Raw genomic sequence first — 19,295 nt, 5'->3', positions numbered from 1 at the left:
GTAGGCAGGTGTCGGCGACGTTGTAGGGGGCAGATTAGGGGTTAATAAATATAATATAGGGGTCGGCGATGTTAGGGCAGCAGATTAGGGGTACATAGGGATAACGTAGGTTGCGGCGGTTTACGGAGCGGCAGATTAGGGGTTAAAAAAAATATGCAGGGGTCAGCGATAGCGGGAGCGGCAGATTAGGGGTTAATAAGTGTAAGGTTAGGGGTGTTTAGACTCGGGGTACATGTTAGAGTGTTAGGTGCAGACGTAGGAAGTGTTTCCCCATAGGAAACAATGGGGCTGCGTTAGGAGCTGAACGCTGCTTTTTTGCAGGTGTTAGGTTTTTTTTCAGCTCAAACAGCCCCATTGTTTCCTATGGGGATATTGTGCACGAGCACGTTTTTGAGGCTGGCCGCGTCCGTAAGCAACTCTGGTATCGAGAGTTGCATTTGCGGTAAAAATGCTCTACGCTCCTTTTTTGGAGCCTAACGCAGCATTTGTTTGAACTCTCGATACCAGAGTTAAATTTATGGTGCGGCCAGAAAAAAGCCCGCGGAGCGTTAACAGCCCATCTACCGCCAAACTCCAAATCTAGGCCTAAGTATGCTTTTCAACAAAGTCAAAATAATAACATAAGTAAATTGTAAAGTTTCTTAAAATGACTTGCTCTATCTGAATCATGAAAGTTTAATTTTTCATGTCCCTTTAAATTTATAAATGAGTGTAAAGATCTATTTGATGCAGTGGAGTGAAGAGATGACAGGTATATCAATGCGATTATCTGTAACTCATGTTCTGCTGTAAAATACTAAAGTATGTTGCTTTTAACATGTCAAGTTAACCTTTGTTTGACACACGTACATCGCTTGCTAGTTTTTCATAATCTTCCATAAGTTGTTCATTCTCCTGGTTCACTGCAAGCACTTTGCAGATTCGATTTGCAGCCGTTTCAGCCTGTGCAAGAAAAACATGTCATGAATTTCCCTTAGAAGGAAGTCAGTACTTGCTTTTGTTAACATCATAATCTGTATCCTAAGGAACACACCATGTGTTAGATCTGAAAGTCATTACTCTACGTTATAGATTTATACTGCTGTTTGGGATTGTCTGTCACTGTTTGGGATATGCTTTATTTAACCAATGGAAAGTTCCATTTAAATAAATATCCTAGACTAAGTAGTCCCTGTAGATTCATCAAGCTTTTGGGCTTATGCCTTTAAAACATATTACAGCTGCACACCGTCAAAATGTCAAGCATAAGAACAAAAATATAGCTGGCAAACACATTAAACTAGAAACAATTCTATAGTCTCACTTAGGCATTGTCAAAGTCAGCTGGTCACCAGAATTCTTTCCTTATATACACACACACAATTTTTAACTGTTAAATAGCCTCACAACCATGTACAGAGTCTTCTTGCTAATGTGTTTGTTCTATTATCGTATTAAAAGAGTAATCAGGCTGAAGTAACATGAAAAATGTACACTTATAAAGTAGGAAATATTTGTGGGGACTTTGTAATTAAGGTGGAATTTTAGAAATGATAATGCCATATTCATTCTAATATATGAAACTTGCAAGAAAATCTTGAGCTAAATCTGGTCTCCTTGCAGTTTATTTTCTTTAGAATTTGTCAGTGTAGCCAATCTTAGGCCACACCATCCGAGTAACATTGCAAAACAGTGCCAGTGTAGGCTACGGAAACAGTAGCCTTCTACGGGGGAAAAAAAATGGGTGAGGAGGGCAGTTTTATATTGTGTTGTTCATTTAAATAGTCAAATTTGAAATTTGAGTGGAACCCTCGTTTCCAAATTATAAACATACAGTGGAATATTTTGCATTTATAAATAACACAAGTAGTTTTTGTAAGACTCATTATCCAAGAGACTCACCCAAGATATTTGATATATATATAAGATATATCGAGAATTCAAGGTGACAGAATTATTATACCTAATTAAAAAGTTTTAGTCTTGCAATTGGTATATCTAGATAGGAAAAGAATTGTAACAGAAAAACGCACAATACCCATGTGTACTTTAATTACAATGTTCAGTTAAAAGTTAGATAAAAAAAATGATCACAAAAATGCAAACACCATGCAGCTTTTAGTTAGGATTAAAGGCAAGCACAATACAGCTAAAGAAACAAAAAGACACACAATGAAGAACAGACCTATACCTTTAGAAATCAATACAACTGTGAAAATAGCAGCGAAGACCATCTACCCACTGCCTGAAAACAGTATGAAAAAATGTGTGTAAGTATGAGACAGGGTAGTGTGCCTCCTACTCACTGGTTACCCATAGCAACTGAAGGTGAAACTGAATATCATTTTCTTCTAAATGTATTAAAGGGACATCAACACTACATAAATGCTAGATACAACATTACTCTGAGAATAACATACAAGTTTCATTAGTTGTTTAAATATTGACAACATAAGGGTATACTTTTAGTGTCTATAAAGCAATAGGAGCTGCTATGTTGTAACTTGTGTTGCCTTCTCTGCTGTGACCAATTATGGACAGTTATAAATAGGTCACTAGAGTGTGCAGCCAATGGCTGTGTGGAATAGATCAGTGTTCAGCACGTTCATTTCTAACGGGAACTAAAAATCTCACAATTTCAGAATGGAATTACAGGAAAAGGGGACAAAATAAAATATACACACACACATTATATATATATATATATATTCCAATTAGCACGTGTTCCAGCACTCCAGCTTCAAGTAGTAAATTTCAGCACCTGGGTGCAATCCTCAAGGGGGTATAAATAAGAACTGAAGAAAGGAGGGCACTCTCAGGATGTGTAAATTTGAATGTTTAGCAATACAACTTAGTTTATTGTGTTTGACAACAACATTTGTAAGTCAAAGTTTCGGCTTGCGTAGAAGCCTTCATCAGGACAAGTATAAACCTTTGCTCAGTATGCAACACCGCATATCCCTGAAAACGTTTCATAGATAAACAAGATTTTGATCCACTTTACAAAAAGACCTGAGAGTGCATCTTACTTTGGAGGATTTTATATATATATATATATATATATATATATATATATATATATATATATATATATATATATATATATATATATATATATATATATATATACACATATATATCTATATATATAAATACATTTGCATGTTTAGCAATACAACTTAGTTTATTGTGTTTGATAACAACATTTGTAAGTCAATGAGGGTTTTTACGGTGACGTTGTATGCGGTGTTGCATACTGAGCAAAGGTTTATACTTGTCCTGATGAAGGCTTCTACGCAAGCCGAAACGTTGACTTACAAATGTTGTTATCAAACACAATAAACTAAGTTGTATTGCTAAACATGCAAATTTACACAAATCCTGAGAGTGCCCTCCTTTCTTCAGTTTATATATATATATATATATATATTTATACATACATATACATATATATATATATATATATATATATATAATCTTACAGAAGAACAAAGCATGATTAAGGGTCAGGTGGACCCAATACGTTGCTGCTTTTTTATCCTCATGTCACTTCAATAAATTAATTTACCTTTTCAAGAAACCGTGCTGACGCTACCTTTGTTCTTCTGTGAGATTATGGATTAGAGGTAATGCAGGCCTCTTTAGAATGTGTGCACTTGGATAAGTTGATTTGAGACTTACTACTGGATCACATATCTACATTAAGGTGCTGTACCTACCTTGTTTGTTGCATATATATATATATATATATATATATATATATATATATATATATATATATATATATATATATATATATATATATATATATATATATATATATATATATATATATATATATATATATATATATATATATATATATATATACACACACACTTCCCCTTCATCATGCTGATGAAGGGGAAGATATCCCTGAAAACGTTTCATCAATAAACAAGATTCTGTTTCACTTTACAAAAAGACCTGAGAGTGCATCTTATTTTGGAGGATTATACTTTGCATGTTTGCACCCAGGTGGATGTCCCTACGAGGGTAACACAGTTATTTGGACGGTATAAAATATATATACCAGACGTGGACTCCTTGCTCAGTGTGCTTAGAGGAATATGGCTACACCTCATTGACGAGGCCCAATGAAGGCAGAAACAATCGTCTGGGGTTGCAGTGTCCCTTTTTCAGAGTGGAATTGCCTGGTATTTCTGCGCTGGACTGACCGTAATAGGCGTGATCAGACTGATATACTACAGGAAAGTTCTACTCTGTGAAAAGCTTTACTGGGCTAAAAAGCTGCACCCAGGTGGTAAATTGCTATAGAACAGGCTAACAATGGTATTGAGCCAGTTGTTCGTTCCTGTGAGTGCACTTCTCTATGTATATGTATATATATATATATATATATATATATATATATATATATATATGTATATATATATATATGTATATATATATATATATATATATATATATATATATATATACACATACATATACACACACACACACACATATATATATATACATACATATATACACACACACACATATATATATACATACATATATACACACACACACATATATATATATACCCATACAATATATATATATATATATATATATATATATATATATATATATATATATATATATATACATATACACACACACACACATATATACACATATACACATATATATACACACACACACATACACATATACACATATACACACACACTCTCTGAACATCAATAATTTGATTAAATATATATTCTTACAAGTAAACAGACTTTTCCCCTATAAAGTGCATCTCTATTAAAAAGAAAAAAAATAATAAAAAAAAATAGTCTTTCCCTAACAGACTTAAGAAAGGATTCTCACATTGGTTTATGACTAAGGATATTTCCTGGTTTATTAAACAAAACTCGTAGCTTAAGAAAAATAGCAAAATATAAATGCAGTATGCCTTATCACAATAGTATTTCTTAGAGCATGACAAATCCCAGAAAACAAAAGAAAAAAGCAGAAAACATGCTTATGCTAAAGGTCATAATATAAGATAATGATAAAATATTGCCTGCTTGCATTGGCAACACACATGCTATTGTTATAAAGGATAAAAAGGGTTACATATACAGTATATGCAAAAATGTAGCAGCTGCTGTCTTTTGTCTAAGCAAAAAAAACATAATTTATGTAAGAACTTACCTGATAAATTCATTTCTTTCATATTAGCAAGAGTCCATGAGCTAGTGACGTATGGGATATACATTCCTACCAGGAGGGGCAAAGTTTCCCAAACCTCAAAATGCCTATAAATACACCCCTCACCACACCCACAATTCAGTTTAACGAATAGCCAAGAAGTGGGGTGATAAGAAAGGAGCGAAAGCATCAAAAATAAGGAATTTGGAATAATTGTGCTTTATACAAAAAAATCATAACCACCACAAAAAGGGTGGGCCTCATGGACTCTTGCTAATATGAAAGAAATGAATTTATCAGGTAAGTTCTTACATAAATTGTGTTTTCTTTCATGTAATTAGCAAGAGTCCATGAGCTAGTGACGTATGGGATAGCAGATACCCAAGATGTGGAACTTCCACGCAAGAGTCACTAGAGAGGGAGGGATAAAATAAAGACAGCCAATTCCACTGAAAAAATAATCCACAACCCAAATCAAAAGTTTTAATCTTAATAATGAAAAAAACTGAAATTATAAGCAGAAGAATCAAACTGAAACAGCTGCCTGAAGTACTTTTCTACCAAAAACTGCTTCAGAAGAAGAGAAAACATAAAAATGGTAGAATTTAGTAAAAGTATGCAAAGAAGACCAAGTTGCTGCTTTGCAAATCTGATCAACAGAAGCTTCATTCCTAAAAGCCCAGGAAGTAGAAATTGACCTAGTAGAATGAGCCATAATCCTTTGAGGCGGGGACTTACCCGACTCCACATAAGCATGATGAATCAAAGTCTTTAACCAAGACGCCAAAGAAATGGCAGAAGCTTTCTGACCTTTTCTGGAACCAGAAAAGATAAAAATAGACTAGAAGTCTTTCTAAAACCTTTAGTAGCTTCAACATAATATTTCAAAGCTCTTACTACATCCAAAGAATGTAAAGATCTCTCCTTCGAATTCTTAGGATCAGGGCACAATGAAGGGACAACAATTTCCCTACTAATGTTGTTAGAATTCACAACCTTAGGTAAAAATTGAAATGAAGTCCGCAACACCGCCTTATCCTGATGAAAAATCAGAAAAAGAGATTCACAAGAAAGAGAAGATAACTCAGAAACTCTTCTAGCAGAAGAGATGGCCAAAAGGAACAAAACTTTCCAAGAAAGTAATTTAATATCCAGAGAATGCATAGGTTCAAACGGAGGAGCCTGTAAAGCCCTCAGAACCAAATTAAGACTCCAAGGAGGAGAGATTGACTTAATGACAGGCTTGATATGAACCAAAGCCTGTACAAAACAATGAATATCAGGAAGATTAGCAATCTTTCTGTGAAAAAGAACAGAAAGAGCAGAGATCTGTCCTTTCAAAGAACTTGCAGATAAACCTTTATCCAAACCATCCTGAAGAAACTGTAAAATTCTAGGAATTCTAAAAGAACACCAAGAAATGTAAGTCTTCCAGACTCGATAATAAATCTTCCTAGACAGAGATTTACGAGCCTGTAACATAGTATTAATTACTGAGTCAGAGAAACCTCTATGACTAAGAATCAAGCGTTCAATTTCCATACCTTCAAATTTAATGATTTGAGATCCTGATGGAAAAATGGGCCTTGAGATAGAAGGTCTGGTCTTAACGGAAGTGTCCAAGGTTGGCAACTGGCCATCCGAATGAGATCCGCATACCAAAACCTGTGAGGCCATGCTGGAGCCACCAGCAGTACAAACGAACGTTCCATTAGAATTTTGGAAATCACTCTTGGAAGAAGAACTAGAGGCGGAAAGATATAGGCAGGATGATAATTCCAAGGAAGCGACAATGCGTCCACTGCTTCCGCCTGAGGATCCCTGGATCTGGACAGATACCTGGGAAGTTTCTTGTTTAGATGAGAGGCCATCAGATCTATTTCTGGAAGTCCCCAGATTTGAACAATCTGAAGAAATACCTCTGGGTGAAGAGACCATTCGCCCGGATGTAACGTCTGGCAACTGAGATAATCCGCTTCCCAATTGTCTACACCTGGGATGTGAACCACAGAAATTAGACAAGAGCTGGATTCCGCCAATACAAGTATCCGAGATACTTCTTTCATAGCTTGAGGACTGTGAGTCCCACCTTGATGATTGACATACGCCACGGTTGTGACATTGTCCGTCTGAAAACAAATAAACGATACCCTCTTCAGAAGAGGCCAGAACTGAAGAGCTCTGAAAATCGCACAGAGTTCCAAAATGTTGATTGGTAATCTCGCCTCCTGAGATTCCCAAACCCCCTGCGCTGTCAGAGATCCCCATACAGCTCCCCAACCTGAAAGACTCGCATCTGTTGAGATCACAGTCCAAGCTGGACGAACAAAAGAGGCCCCTTGAATTAAACAATGGTGATCCAACCACCAAGTCAGAGAAGATCAAACATTGGGATTTAAGGATATTATTTGAGATATCCTTGTATAATCCCTGCACCACTGGTTCAGCATACAAAGCTGAAGAGGTCTCATGTGAAAACGAGCAAAGGGGATCGCGTCCGATGCAGCAGTCATGAGACCTAGAATTTCCATGCAAAAAGCTACCGAAGGGAAAGACTGAGATTGAAGGTTTTGACAAGCTGAAACCAACGTCAGACGTCTCTTTTCTGTTAGAGACAAAGTCATGGACACTGAATCTATTTGAAAGCCCAAAAAGGTTACCTTTGTCTGAGGAATCAAAGAACTCTTTGGTAAATTGATCCTCCAACCATGTTTTTGAAGAAACAACACAAGTTGATTCGTATGAGATTCTGCAGAATGTAAAGACTGAGCAAGTACCAAGATATCGTCCAAATAAGGAAATACCGCAATACCCTGTTCTCTGATGACAGAGAGAAGGGCACCAAGAACCTTTGAAAAGATCCTTGGAGCTGTTGCTAGGCCAAACGGAAGGGCAATAAACTGGTAATGCTTGTCTAGAAAAGAGAATCTCAGAAACTGATAGTGATCTGGATGAATTGGAATATGAAGATATGCATCCTGTAAATATATTGTGGACATATAACGCCCTTGCTGAACAAAAGGCAGAATAGTCCTTATAGTCACCATTTTGAATGTTGGTATTCTTACATAACGATTCAATATTTTTAGATCCAGAACTGGTCTGAAGGAATTCTCCTTCTTTGGTATAATGAATAGATTTGAGTAAAACCCCAGACCCCGTTCCAGAACTGGAACTGGTACAATTACCCCAGCCAACTCTAGATCTGAAACACATTTCAGAAATGCCTGAGCCTTCACTGGGTTTACTGGAATGCGAGAGAGGTCTTATCTTGAAACCTATTCTGTATCCTTGAGAAACAATGTTCTGAATCCAAAGACTGTGAATCGAATTGATCCAAATATCTTTGAAAAATCGTAGCCTGCCCCCTACCAGCTGTGCTGGAATGAGGGCCGCACCTTCATGCAGATTTAGGAGCTGGTTTTGACTTTCTAAAAGGCTTGGATTTATTCCAGACTGGAGAAGGTTTCCAAACTGAAACCGTTCCTTTAGGGGAAGGGTCAGGCTTCTGTTCTTTATTCTGACGAAGGGAACGAAAATGATTAGCAGCCCTGTATTTACCTTTAGATTTTTTGTCCTGAGGCAAAAAGGTTCCTTTCCCCCCAGTAACAGTTGAAATAATAGAATCCAACTGTGAACCAAATAATTTATTACCTTGGAAAGAAAGAGAAAGCAAAGTTGACTTAGAAGTCATATCTGCATTCCAAGATTTAAGCCATAAAGCTCTAAGATAGCTAAAGACATATATCTGACATCAATTCTAATGATATCAAAAATGGCATCACAGATAAAGTTATTAGCATGTTGAAGAAGTTTAACAATGCTATAAGCATTATGGTCTGACACTTGTTGCGCTAAAGCCTCCAACCAGAAAGTGGAAGCTGCAGCAACATCAGCCAAAGAACTAGCAGGTCTAAGAAGATTACCTGAACATAAATAAGCTCTCCTTAGAAAGTATTTAATCTTCCTGTCTAAAGGATCCTTAAAGGAAGTACTATCCGCCGTAGGAATAGTAGTACGTTTAGCAAGAGTAGAAATAGCCCCATCAACTTTAGGGATTTTATCCCAAAATTCTAATCTATCAGATGGCACAGGGTACAATTTCTTAAACCTTTGAGAAGGAGTAAATGAAGTACCCAGACTATTCCATTCCCTAGAAATTACTTCTGAAATAGCATCAGGAACTGGAAAAACTTCAGGAATAACTACATGAGGTTTGAAAACCGAATTTAAACGCTTAGTAGATTTAGTCTCAAGAGGACTAGACTCCTCCATATCTAATGCAACTAATACTTCTTTAAGTAAAGAACGAATAAACTCAATCTTAAATAAATATGAAGATTTATCAGTGTCAATATCTGAGGCAGAATCTTCTGAACCAGATAGATCCTCATCAGAAACAGATAAGTCAGAATGATGACGGTCACTTAAAAATTCATCTGAAATATGAGAAGTTTTAAAAGACCTTTTACACTTACTGGAAGGAGGAATAACAGACAGGGCCTTCCTAATAGATTTAGAAACAAATTCTTTTACATTAACAGGGACATCCTGAACATTAGATGTTTAAGGAGCAACAACAGGTAATGGATTATTACTAATGGAAATACAATCTGCATTAGAAAGTTTATCATGACAGTAATCACAAACAACAGCCGGAGGAACAGTTACCAAAAGTTTACAACAGATGCACTTAACTTTGGTAGAACCAGCATCAGGCAGCGTCTTTCCAGAAGTAGATTCTGATCCAGGGTCATGTTGAGACATCTTGCAATATGTAATAGAAAAAACAACATATAAAGCAAAAATATCAAATTCCTTAAATGACAGTTTCAGGAATGGGAAAAAAGCCTCTAGCAACCAGAAGCAATGAAAAATGAGACTGAAATAATGTGAAAAAAAGGTGGAGACAAGAATGACGCCCACATTTTTTGGCGCCAAAAATGATGCCCACATTATTGGTGCCAAGGACAACGCCCATATTTTTTGGCGCCAAGTATGACACCACATCCTGTAATGCCGAAAAAACGACGCCCACAATTTAGGCGCAAAAAAACGTCTGAACGTCAAATATGACGCAACCATAAGCAAACTTCCGGTGTCAATTAGTCTGCGCCAAAATGACGCAATAAATTGAAACATTTTCAGCCCCCTCGAGCCTAACAGCCCACAGGGAAAAAAAGTCAATTGAAAAAATATTTCATATGCATTATCCCAAATAATGAAACTGACTGTCTGAAATAAGGAATACTGATTATCCTGAATAAATGCAAATATAAGTTTAAACATATATTTAGAACTTTATATGTAAAGTGCCCAACCATAGCTTAGAGTGTCATAAATAAAATAAGACTTACTTACTCTAAGACACTCATCTACATATAGTAGACAGCCAAACCAGTACTGAAACGAGAATCAGTAGAGGTAATGGTATACAAGAGTATATCGTCAATCTGAAAAGGGAGGTAAGAGATGAATCTCTACGACCGATAACAGAGAACCTATGAAATAGACCCTGTAGAAGGAGATCATTGAATTCAAATAGGCAATACTCTCTTCACATCCCTCTGACATTCACTGCACACTGAGAGGAAAACCGGGCTCCAGCCTGCTGCGAAGCGCATATCAACGAAGAATCTAGCACAAACTTACTTCACCACCTCCATGGGAGGCAAAGTTTGTAAAACTGAATTGTGGGTGTGGTGAGGGGTGTATTTATAGACATTTTGAGGTTTGGGAAACTATGCCCCTCCTGGTAGGAATGTATATCCCATACGTCACTAGCTCATGGACTCTTGCTAATTACATGAAAGAAATAATAAATGTTTTCGGCATAGAGTAAAGCATGAATCTGAGATACAAGTGGTCATAAGCAAACTAGTCAACACTTCTTGTGTATTGATAAACTTTCTTGCAGTGAAAGCATTAAAATTAGTTTGATGCAAATCACTCATATTCAAAAGAAAGGTTAGGTGAGGCAAAATGATTATCCTTATTTTAGAAGTCTAGCTATAGAGTGGTTTATATTTTAGTATCTGCACCTGAAACCTCTTAAATGTAATGCCTTGTACACCCCATTGCAATGGAGATGAATAATGAACCTCAGCCCTGACTTAGTAGCACAGGACTTAAATTGACAGTCTAGACCCAATACATCATTTGATTACTTGTTGTTACATACCAGAGAATGATCCTGCAACTGGTCCCACATCTATAAGCTTGTAAGAAGTACATGAAACAGTTACATATTTATCGTTTGTTAGTAACTGAAAATGGCTGACGAGCTTCGCCCACCTATTGCATGTATATTTTGGTATGTCAAGTGTCTACAATCATAATCGACTCTTAAATAAGTGTTCCTAAACACATGCTTGATTGTGCACGTGCAATTTGAAATGGCCAACTGAAAAATATTTAACGTGCACTGCTTAACGGTCATGTGTGCGGAGATTGGAGGCCATTTTAAGCTGCTAACAAACTATGATAATTTAAAAGTTTCATGTATTGCTTACACGCTTATAGATGTGGAGCCTGTCGCAAGATGCTTGTCTGGTATGTAACCATAAGTAATAAAGAATAAGTATAGGGTCTAGACTGTCCCTTTAAGGTCTGGGTTTGTGCAGCGGAATGTCTGGTACAGTGAAATCTCACCTTGTGTGAGCCTGAGAAGGCCCGGTAAGAACATGACACATAGGTCATTATAGCCTTCTTATCCGGCCTTAGCGTACCTATAATATCTGTACAAAGAAGGAAAAGAAGACGTGAAAGGAGAAAGTGAGAAGCAGAGAGTACAGAATAATGAAGATAACGCTTTCCCAGCATGCATTGCAGGACAGACCAAACAGACTTATGGGAATTTTCTAGTGTTTACATTAAATATGTCTGAATGGGTTGGTCCGGCATTCAAATTGGTGTCACTTTCATCTCCTAGGCTGCAGTTAGTGTTTGCATGAAGAAACAGTCAAACTCTGATAACATACAGAATACATTTAGCTGTAAAGTGTAAAATAATCTCCTTGTGTATTTAAGTAAAAAAGTGGCACTCAATTAAAAAACAAAACAAAAAAAAGAATGAAAAAAATAAATAAAAAAATAAGATATCTCTAGAAGTACCCAGTTTTAAAATGTATGGAACGTGCACAGCCAGATACTCCTACTCTAAAATGCGCAAGCAAACTCAAAATAGTTGTAAACATTAAAGGGACAGTAAATAAACATATTTTTTTTGTGTTGCTATAGCACATAATATCAGCCAAGTCTAAACATTTTCAAAACAAAATTAACATCCTTTTACTGCATTAGTTTATCACAACTCAGCACACCAGCCAAGTTTAAAGGGACAGTCTACAATAGACTTTTTATTGATTTAAAGGATAGATAATCCCTTTATTACCCATTCCCCAGTTTTGCATAACCAACAGTTATATTAATATACTTTTTACCTCTGTGATTACCTTGTATCTAAGCATGTTCTGAAAGCCCCCTGATCTCATGACTATTATCTATTGACTTGCATTTTAGCCAATTAGTGTTGTGCTGACTCTTAAATAACTCCTCGGGCGTGAGCACTTTGTTATCTATATGGCCCACATGAACTAGCAGTCTCCTGTTGTGAAAAGCAAATACAAAAGCATGTGATTAAGAGGCTGTCTATAGAGGCTTTAAACCAGGCAGACATTTAGAGGTTTAAATGTTCTTAAGCAATGTTGGTTGTGCAAAGCTGGGGAATGGGTAGTAAAGGCGTGATCTAACTTTTTAAACAATAACAATTTTATTGTAGACTTGTCATTTAAGTGTGTTTTCTAATTCCAGTTCCTGAGTTTTTACATCACATCAAAAGAAGTCCCACTATATACTATTGGTAAAATAAATGACAATGATAATACAATCGTTTTCTAATACACTATGAACATGGTCTGTGCTGTTTTGACCCAATTTAAAGTGATAGCATGCTCTTTATTTTTTGTGAAAGTTTGGCAATTTCAATAAGGATTTCAGTCTAAGCACTGATGCTTCTCTATCAGCAACACGATCACAACAATGTTCCCAAGCATTGCAGAATTCAACCAGAATTACTAAAGCCAGGCAAACTGGCTTCTGTTTCACTGTATCAGACTGTAAATGCCTGGCTGATAATATCATTATATGTTATGTCATTTTAGAAACTACATGAGACAATGCTTTTTCACAATGAAAGAAAAGGAAACATAACACTATGATTTATGTGAGTCTAAAAGGTGACCTTATATGTCCTCCATAGGATAAAAATAGAAAAATATAAAATGAGATGAACAATGACTAAACCAGTGAATAGGCTATAGTAGGACTTGTGTGTTGTGGAAGAATCCAGTGTATAGAAGTTGTTTTAACCTCTAAAAAACTAAAGGAACAGTAAAGTAAAAATTAAACTTTCAGGTAGGCTCATAAGAGCTCAGGAGTGTGCACGTGTCTTTAGTATGACAGCAGTGTTTTGCTACATTGTATAACAAAGCTACAAATAATGTTGCAAAACACTGCTGCCACAGAGTACTAATGACACATGCACACTCCTGAGCTCTTATGAGCCTACCTAGTTTTGCTCTTCAATAAAGGATACCAAAAGAACAGAGCAAATTTGGTAACAGAAGTAAATTGGAAAGTTGTTAAAAATTGCATGTTCTATGCAAATCATGAAAGTTTTATTTTGAATTTACTGTCCCTTTAAAAAAAAAAAAAAGTGAAGACAATCCATTTAAAAAGGGAATTATGTAGAAAATATGAGCAAGCTTATTTATATTTTGATCTTTCCTACAGGACTATGAAAGCTTACTTAATGTTAAGCTAAAAGAATGATAGTTGTAAATGCGCATAAAACATGCATTTTATTTGCAGATCTTTGCAATGCAGTGATCATTTTTAATGCATATATGAAAAAGAAAAAAATTAAATCTGATCCACACAGAAAAAAGCCTCAACAGGCAGAGATGGGAGTTGCCCTGAAGGAATTCTATTTTTAAAAAAAAGGGGCTGTCCCTGCGAGTAGTGAGTCGTCTCATAAAATATAATAGAGCTTGCTGGAAATGGAATTTAAAAGTGTTTTTTGCATGTGTAGTTTTCTTACAATTTCTACTGTGCACCTTAAATAGTTTCCTTCTTGCACTTCCTTTCAATATGGGGTTTATTTGTTTGTTTTGTATGATTTTTAAATTACATTTAATTGCGAGTCCAATTGTGATACGTGCATCTCCTCTTTGAACACCTCATTGCACGACACACCGTTCTCAAGGTAATAAAAACGCTTTATAGAATTAGGACAGGGGCTTCATATTACTGGCAAGATATCTTCAAGAATCTCACAGAAAGCTTTATAGAAATGGGCCCCTAGTTTAGATAACATACATAAGTAATTGCTACATTTACAAGACTTCCTACATTATATCTGATCAGACAATTATGATGATTCTAAAATCAGACAATAGTTTTATTAACAGGACTAAAAAAAAGTTAATCTCATACACAGATCAATTTTTAAATAGCTTTTGAAAAGTCATTTTTCTTCCTATTTTCTAGTTCTGTTTGGCAGCTAACATTTTCTGCAACTTATAAATTAAAATTTACCTAACAAATGTATGAGGAAGAAAAAAATCATTTCCTCACCTATGTTATTATGTGATTCTTCAATCTTTGCAAAATGAAAGCAAACTATTAAAAAAAGGCTGCAACTAACAGAATTATTAGCTGCTTTGTTGAAGGTTTCAAAGGAAAAGTGCCAATTTATTGCTTGAGTGCTCATACATACAGTATTTCCCATGGCTTGTGTGTAAAGAAGGTAGCAAGTTTTCATATTTTAATGGATTTTGACAGGTGCGCATTGCGAGCAAAACAAATTATAATGTGCGCGTGTGATAAACTGCAATATTTGCATTTGAAATTTACATTTTAAGCTGAATCATGTTGATAATTAACAGTCATTTCTGAACCCTCTTAATACCTTCTGAGCTCCTGAAAAAGCATGGTAGAAGCTAGAAACATAGGTCATAATGGCTTTTTCATCAGGGCGGGCAGTCCCAACAATGTCTGTCAAAAGAAAAAAGTACAATAAGAAGGATGGTATAAAAAAAAGTGTATACTGTAAGCAATAGTGAATTAAGGTTTTATGGTGCCCTTTCTATCCGCTTCCCCTTCACGCCTCACCCATTTTACGCTATATTTGCATTGTTTATATTTCTGTGTGGTGAGCACTTAATTATTAACTAAAGGCAACTAAACTTATATAAAGAGCAGTGCTTATCTTTCCAGCCACAAAGAGAGCAGTGATTACACTTAAGGGACAGACATATATATCAGTAATTAACCTATTACAGGAAGTTATACATTCCATGCTACCCCAACACACTGCTTCACACTACCAATGCCATTTACCTCCTCCCAGCACCACACTGGGCAGACGGAACATGGGGTAGAAAGAGGCACCATGCACTCCACTCCAGTGGGCAAAGGGTATGGATTGGACATGGCAAGGAACCCTGCTGTCCAGATGCTGCTCCAAATCTGCCTCCCCAAAAATGTCTAATCCCAAATCCTGATCTTACTGTGCCAAGGAATAAATATAAACCTGACTTACTAGGAAAACAGGAGACTGTAAAATATATACAACTGAGTGGCTTTCTTGTCTTTTAATAAATTATTTTATTATTCATATAGGCGACTCTAAATGATGTGGCATACAGCCTTGGTTGGATTCAAGTAAAATGTGGCAGCTGATTTTACGACCACAGAAAGGGGAACGGCTAAGCTAACCTTGCCTGCGCCTCCACCACAAAAGGAATTAAACACATATTTAAATTCAGCTGCAGAGCATGAAAGCACCCCTGCTTCAGAGCTGTGCACTACAATGACGCACACATTCTGCCATGAACCACTTTATGATTAACCCTTTCATTTAAAACACATTAATCCATCAGTATGTCACATGTAGCCTAGACAAATGCTTCTAGGGAACATATACAGAATACTGATTACCACCAGGAACAGTGGTTGTTCTAGTCCATAAACTTGCTCCTTTACTTTTTTTTTTTTTGAGACATTTAAAAAATGTTAGCTGGTACTTTTGAGGTTTGGGAGCACCACAGTACACCCCCAGCAGGCTGAAAAAGGGCATTTGCAGGTTGAAGGGACAATTCTAAAAAGAAAAATGCTAACACACGCTACAGACAAAATGGTAGATAGTACAATACATGCTTAGTAAAATTCTCATGTTACAAAACAAAATAAATAAATACTATTTCAAAAAACAAACTTCTGCCAAGAATACTTTTGCCATTTCAGACAGGTTAACCTGTTATTTGACAAAGGAAAAAAAAAAAAAATCTTCCAGTCTTTTTGAGTGACAGTTTTTCCATCAGGGGTTATTTATTTAAACGCCCTCACACACACACACTAAAATGTGTGTTACCTAATATCAATATACAATCTTTCTAAAATGTATGCGTTTTCAGGGGGTTTTATGTATATAAACTGCTAAATGAAGGTTACTGGTTTCTATATAACATGTTCCTTGTATTTTACCAAGATATTTTTTTATTATTCTTTTTTTTTTATTATTATTTAGAGACAAACCTTATATGGAAACAAATCATGCAAGTGTTTCATTTACCTTCTGCATCTAGCATTCTGGGAATGTCAAGGAATCGTTCTGCAACATCAAAAGCTGTATTGAGATTTGTGAAGGGGTCATCCTGGGTAAGACACAAAGGTTATTGGGTTTCAGAAGCCAAACAAACAATCTATATTTCTTTGCAAATTAAGATAAAAAGGTAAATATTTGTTTAGATGAAAATACATCTTCAAATACCTTTCGTAGCTTTCCATAGTCAATAAGTTCTGGACGATGCCTATGGATAAGAGCGCAGAAGCCAAGCCCATCCTTCCAGCTGAAACAAAGCAAATATCAAACAAAAGCAGGTAACTTGGTATGTTCAAGTAGATCAATATACTACTTATGCAGCAAACCTTATGACAAGGCTTATATAAATTAAACACAGTCTACTTAAACATTTTTATTATTTAAAAAAGATAGAAAATCCCTTTATTACCCATTCCCCAGTTTTGCATAACCAACATTGTTTTAGTGATACACTTTTTACCTCTGTGATTACCTTGTATGTAAGCTTCTGAAGACTGCCCATTATCTTAGTGCTTTTTAAAAACTTGCATTTCAATAAATTAAAGTTGTCTCATGCATAACTCCACGGGAGTGAGCATCATGTTATTTACATGGGACATATAAACTAGCACTGTCTAGCTATGAAAAGCTAATAAAAACAAATTATGCTTCCCTGATAATTTCATTTCCATCTGTGGGAGGAGAGTCCACAGCTTCATTCATTACTTGTGGGAATTAAGAACCTGGCCACCAGGAGGAGGCAAAGACACCCCAGCCAAAGGCTTAAATACTTCCCCCATTCCCCTCATCCCCCTGTCATTCTGCCAAGGGAACAAGAAACCATAGGAGAAATATCAGGGTACAAATGGTGCCAGAAGAATAAAAATAAATTTAGGTCAGCCCACCGGAGAAACGGGCGGGAGCCGTGGACTCTCCTCCTAAAAATGGAAATGATATTATCAGGCAAGCATCATTTATGTTTTTCATCTTAATGGGAGGAGAGTCCATGGCTTCATTCATTACTTGTGGCAAACAAATACCCAAGCTCTAGAGGACACAATGAAAAAAAAAACGTGATTTAGCAAAAGTATGTAAGGAGGACCAAGTAGCCGCCTTACAGAGCTGCTCCATAGAAGCCTCATTCTTAAAGGCCCAAGAAGAGGCCACAGCCCTAGTAGAGTGAGCCGTAATCCTCTGAGGAGGCCTATGTCCCGCTGTCTCATAGGCCAAACAGATAATGCTTCTCAACCAAAAAGATAGGGAAGTGGAAGAGGCTCTCTGCCCCTTGCGTTTCCCCGAATACCCAATAAATAAAGACAAAGCCTGTCTGAATTCTTTTGTGGCCTGAAGATAGAACTTCAAGGCTTGAACCACAACCAAATTATGAAGCAACCTTTCCTTTGACGAAGAAGGGTTAGGACATAAATAAGGAAATAATAGTTCCTTCCTTATGTTATGATTTGACATAACCTTGGAAGAAAACCCAACCCAGTGTGAAGAACAGCCTTATCAGCGTTAAAAACCAGGTAAGGAGGCTCACATTGCAAGGCCGCCAACTCAGAGACTCTGTGTACTGATGCAATAGCCAGTAGGACTAGAACCTTCCAAGAAAGAATCTTACATGTCAAGCGAATGCATGGGGGCTCAAACGGAGTCCTCTGCAAAATCTTAAGAACCAAGTTTAAGCTCCAAGGGGGAGCAGAATTTCTAAAGACAGGCCTGATCCTAGACAGAGCCTGTACAAAAGGACTGAATATCAGGAAGCTCTGCAAGCTTCTTGTGTAACAGTACAGATAAAAGCTGAAATCTGTGCCTTTAAGGGACTGGCGGCAAGATACAATAACCTTATGCCAGGGATATCCACGTTCCTCACACCAGGACAAGTAGGTCCTCCACACCTTATGATAGATATGACGAGTGACCAGTTTCCTGGCTTGAATGAGTATCAATAACTCTCTTAGAAAAACCTCTCTTGGCTAGGACTAGGCGTTCAATCACCACGCAGTCAGCCTCAGAGAATCAAGATTTTGGTGTAGAAAGGGACCCTGAACCAGCAGATCTCTGCGACAAGGTAACCTCCATGGAGGAGACAATGACATCCCCACCAGATCCGGAAACCACATTCTCCGTGATCACAACAAAGCAATTAGAATAGCCGAGGTTTGCTCCTGCTTGATGCGGGCCACTACACAAGGTAGAAGTGGCAACTGTGGAAAAATGTAAATTTGGTTGAACTCCCAGGGCACCGCTAAGGCATCTATCAGCTCTGACTGGGAATCCTTGGACCGAGACCCGTATCTGGGTAGCTTGAAGTTGTGAAGATGAGATCTATCTCTGGCGTTCCCCTCTGTTGCAGACCTCCGCGAACACTTTGGGATGGAGAGACCATTCCCCTGGATGAAACGATTGTCTACTGAGAAAATCCGCTTCCCAGTTGTCCACACCCGGAATGTGGATCGCTGAT

General features: G+C 36.8%; 1 protein-coding gene across 4 annotated transcripts in view; it reads right to left on the bottom strand.

Annotated features, from left to right (window-relative positions):
- ACTN1 (actinin alpha 1) overlaps window positions 1–19,295 on the bottom strand; it is a 295,503-nt gene that overhangs the window by 154,433 nt on the left and 121,775 nt on the right. For all 4 annotated transcript variants that reach the window (XM_053697995.1, XM_053697997.1, XM_053697996.1 and 1 more), the window contains exons 7-10: window positions 17,021–17,099; window positions 16,823–16,904; window positions 15,158–15,243; window positions 850–942 (exon numbers count right to left, since the gene is read on the bottom strand). In XM_053697995.1, the coding sequence (XP_053553970.1) occupies window positions 850–942; window positions 15,158–15,243; window positions 16,823–16,904; window positions 17,021–17,099 (340 nt within the window). The remainder of the gene's footprint in view (window positions 1–849; window positions 943–15,157; window positions 15,244–16,822; window positions 16,905–17,020; window positions 17,100–19,295) is intronic.

Source organism: Bombina bombina, chromosome 1 (genome assembly GCF_027579735.1).
Source record: "Bombina bombina isolate aBomBom1 chromosome 1, aBomBom1.pri, whole genome shotgun sequence".
Taxonomy (NCBI): domain Eukaryota; kingdom Metazoa; phylum Chordata; class Amphibia; order Anura; family Bombinatoridae; genus Bombina; species Bombina bombina.
This window is presented reverse-complemented; position numbering and strand designations above follow the sequence as displayed.